At 62.2% G+C, this 3951-nt stretch overlaps 1 protein-coding gene across 1 annotated transcript; it reads right to left on the bottom strand.

Annotated features, from left to right (window-relative positions):
* Window positions 1-208: 208 nt before the first annotated feature.
* Window positions 209-1489, bottom strand: VTJ83DRAFT_7139 (uncharacterized protein; the record flags this gene model as incomplete). The annotated part of the gene is made up of 1 exon (XM_071013928.1): window positions 209-1489. The coding sequence occupies one exon, from the start codon at window positions 1487-1489 to the stop codon at window positions 209-211; it is 1281 nt and encodes a 426-aa protein (XP_070863356.1).
* Window positions 1490-3951: the final 2462 nt, after the last annotated feature.

The following is a 3951-nucleotide window of genomic DNA, read 5'->3' as shown; positions in this document are numbered from 1 at the left end:
TCTACCAACCCTCCTGTCCAATGCACTGGCGATATAGTCATCATAGACCAGAAGATAGCTCGGTCCTCCAGGAGAAAAAAAAAAAAGGCAAACGCAAACAAACAAGATGGAAGGTACCGCGTGCAGCCCACGCGCTTCCAGAGCCGTAGGCGCGCGGCGAACCGTTCCTATGTCGTACCCCCTTTAGAGCCCCCAAGATTCGTTTCGTTTATCGCGCCGCGCCCAAAAACCGACCAAAGACGTTCCTCAACCCCTTGGCGCCGGTGCCGGGGTGCCTCCCGCTCTCCTCGATGGCCCTCAGGTCCTCCGCCGTGATCTCGTACGGCAGCATCGGCCCCCGCTTCTTCCCCGCGGCGATGCGCGCCGCGTGGATGGCGTACACGGCGTCCTTCTCGGGCGGGATCGGCCGGCTCTCGGCGTCGTCGGGGACGACGGTCACGTCCATGGGCGAGTCGCACAGCCCGTCGGCGCCGGCGTCGTAGATGTAGGGCTGGTGGCGGTCGACGTCGGTGAGGTCGACGTCGCTGTAGGGGCTCGTCGCGCGCGAGGTGCTCGACTCGGCGTACGACGAGCTGCCCGACGAGTACAGGCCCGGCGGCGAGACGTCGCGCGAGCTGCTGCGCGAGTGCGACGCCGTCGTGCTCCGGGACCGCGACGACGAGCCCGAGTACGAATCGGGAGAGCTGGCCGAGGCGGCGGACAGGGCGGCCTCCTCGTCGACGAGGGAGGCCTGCTTGGGCTGCATGAGGGCCATCCACATCCTGGCCTCCTCCTCGCGCTCCCTCGCGCGCTGGCGCCTCTCCTCCTCGAGGAGGCGCTCGCGCATCTCCTGCTCCTGCTTGCGCTGCATGCGGCGGGCGTGGCGGGCGGCGACCTGATTGCGGATGGGCTCCAGGAAGGGGTCGAGCTCGTAGTAGAGATCCTCCTCGGAGATGCGCAGGTCCCAGTCGAGAAGGAAGAGGAGCTGCTTCTCCATCAGGTTCACCTCGGTGCGGCTGAAGCCAAAGTTATAGGCGTGGTTCTGGACGATGCTGTAGTTGGCCCAGTGCTTGTTCTTGGGGGAGCTGTCGTTGAGGTACTTGGCGGCGAGGATGAGGGAGGCCAGGAAGATGCGGTGGGTCGTGCACCGGAGGCCCTTGGCCGCGGGCTGAAGGCGGGACTTGAGGCGGCGCAGGTAGACGAGGGAGGACATGAGGGTGGGGACCTGCACGTTGGAGGAGATGACGAGCTGGGTGATGAACTCCTCGACGGTCGGAAGGGCGCCGTCGGTGCTGCGGACCGCCCGTGGCGAGGGATCCCGGCGATGCGAAGAGTGCTGCTGCCGCTGCTGCTGCTGTTGCTTTGGCGGCATCATGTTGGGGTCGCACTGGATGACATTGGAGGCGGCCTTGGCGAGGTACCGGATCATCTGCTTGTCGACGGGCTGGTAGATGAAGTGCTCGAGAGCGGCGGCGTTAAGCTCCGCCATGCTCAGTGATGGGTAGTCCATGGCGGTGAAGTGCAAGTGTGTATGTGTATGTGTGAGTGTGTGAGTATGTGTGCGTGTGTGTATAAGTATAGCCAGGTGTTGTGCTATGTCGGTGAGGTATATGCTGGCTAGGCGAGGTGGCGTCAAGTACCCGGGTTGCCGAGGGGTATTTAAGTGTGAGTGAGTTTGTTGGGTGGTGAGTGGCGAACGGTTGAGATGGCTGTGGGCTAATGCAAGGTCAAGTGCCCGACTTGTACTCTTGTCCTGCCTAAGTGGGTATGCGTATGTGTGTTGCTGTCTGAGAGGGTAACAGCAGAAAAAAAGTCGGGTGCAAGTCGAGGAGTTATACCAACAAACCCGACCGACTAGGTTGCGTCAGTTGGCGGGGGATGCGTTCACGAGCGACGGACGCAAGAGTTTTAGAGGATCTGCTGCGGCGATGCTCAGGTGGACAATCGACGCAAACAGTTAAGAAAACCGGGGGGCCGGTCGAATCGGCAGGCTCGGCAGGAGGGAGAGGCGGGCTGAAGAACACTTGATGGACGGGTCTCCCGATGGGCGTCCTCCGTACCGACGCAGTAGCACCACCAGGCGGAGAGGGGCGAGCGGGCTGCGAACGTGGGCAGACCTTGCAGATGGCCTGTGTCAGTGGCTTGCCCCACTGAGCCGACTGAGGTGACGCGCTGTCCACGGGGCTGAGCCAACAGGGAACACCAGGCGTTCACGGGCTTTCCAGGGGGGGTGGCGGCCGACCCTGGACCCCCGAGGCCCAGGCGGACAGGGATGGGGACAGGGATGCCGGTTTTTGCGTGGGCGGCCCGCTCTGTCGGTCGCCGCTTCGTCGCTCTTGGGCGAAAATGCCAAGCTGCGACGCCGACCAATGGCTGCGCGACACACGGACAACTCCGGGGAGCCTGAGCCTGGAATGCCCTGGGCGTCACTCGACCTGTCGGGATGCAGTGCTGCGGGTGCTAGAAGTTGCTTTTGCAGCAGCAGACCAAAAAAAAACCGTCGATGCCTCGACAGACAGTGGTGCGTACAGGGCAGGTGATGCGACCTGCCGGGCGATGGCGGGGAGACCGCAACTCGTGCCGAAAACCTGAGGGTCGAGGCGGTGGCGATCCCGAAAATGTGGGTCGCGTGCTCCGGGTGTCCGAGCTTGATGCACGGCAACGGGAGCCGAAGGAGGTGGCTGATGGGCAGGTCAACGACGTGAATCACACAGCGATGATGACTCGGTCGTCGACTCCTGGGCCAGAGATTTCCCTCAAGATGAGAACGGCGAGGGCTGGCCGGGCCTGACGCTGCTGCTTGTTCAGACGTCTGCTGCCGGCGTGTGGAGATGGAAGAGAAATGATCGACCGCCGCCGATTCGGGAGCGAGTCAAGTGCTAATCCCCAAGCTAACAGAAGACGGGGTTGGGTCTCTGCACAACACCCGCTAAGATCAGATATGAGCGGGGGGGTAGTGAGTCGTTGAGTCGATATCGATCGGTCAACGATGGTGGGTGCGCCGGTAGATTTGGGGGGGGGGGGGGGGGGGAAACCCGGAGGTTGTGATGATGAAAGACGACGTCGTAAACAATGAACCAAAAAAAGGGGAGGGAGGGCTAGAGGGGTCCGAGCCAGCGAACCTCGTCGTTTGAAGGGAAGAAGAACCTGCACCGGACAGGGACGTCGGCGCTGCCGTCTAGAGTTGCAATGCTGCGTGCGAACCGCAAGGTTTCAAGTGTATGTATGTATTTTGGAATCGGAACTCGAGGTCTCCGGCAGGTTAATATGGACCGGGGGAGACGGCAGGAAGCCAAACGAGCGCGCGGTAGCGATGCGGCGCGGTTGAGCTTCTTTGGACAGTCGCGCGCCAAAGGAAGGCTTGGAAGAAGGGTGGCGGTCGGCTGTCTGCTTGGTTGCGCCGCTGTGGCAGGTTGAGCGCGTTCGAGGAGTCGCCCGGTGCAACTGGTTTCGTCGGCGCCAGGGGGAATGATTCGCTGTCCGGTTGCAGCAGCCGACCAGGGGCGGTGTCGCGGTGGGGCTTCTGCCAGACGACTCGACTGGAGAGAACGAGCTCCACGGCCGATGGAGCAATGGCTGGGGGGGGAGATGCTTCGGGCCAATGGGACGCTGCAGCGATGAGTTGTCGTTGACGGCCCAAAACAGCCGGGATTCTTGCTTTGTCGTTGCTGGCGGTGAGGAGGGCGGTTTTGCACGCGGCGTACAAGATGCAGCAACTAGTGGCGGTCGATGGGGAAGATGCTTTTCTCGGTACCACCAGGAGGCGGGGAGCGGACAATTTTTGTACTACGTACGGCGTAGTCCTGCTTGCCAGCGAGGGCGCATGAGCTGGGCAGAAAGCGATGCTGCTGGCAACGGACGGACGGCCTAGGAAGGGAGTCGATGATGCCCAAGGGAGAGGGGGAAGGCGGGGAAAAAAACAATGAGGAGTCAAAGGACGCACGCATCCAAGGCACGATGGCAATCTCTAGA

The sequence above is a fragment of the Remersonia thermophila genome, chromosome 7 (assembly GCF_042764415.1).
Source record: "Remersonia thermophila strain ATCC 22073 chromosome 7, whole genome shotgun sequence".
NCBI classification, from domain to species: Eukaryota; Fungi; Ascomycota; class Sordariomycetes; order Sordariales; family Chaetomiaceae; genus Remersonia; species Remersonia thermophila.
This window is presented reverse-complemented; position numbering and strand designations above follow the sequence as displayed.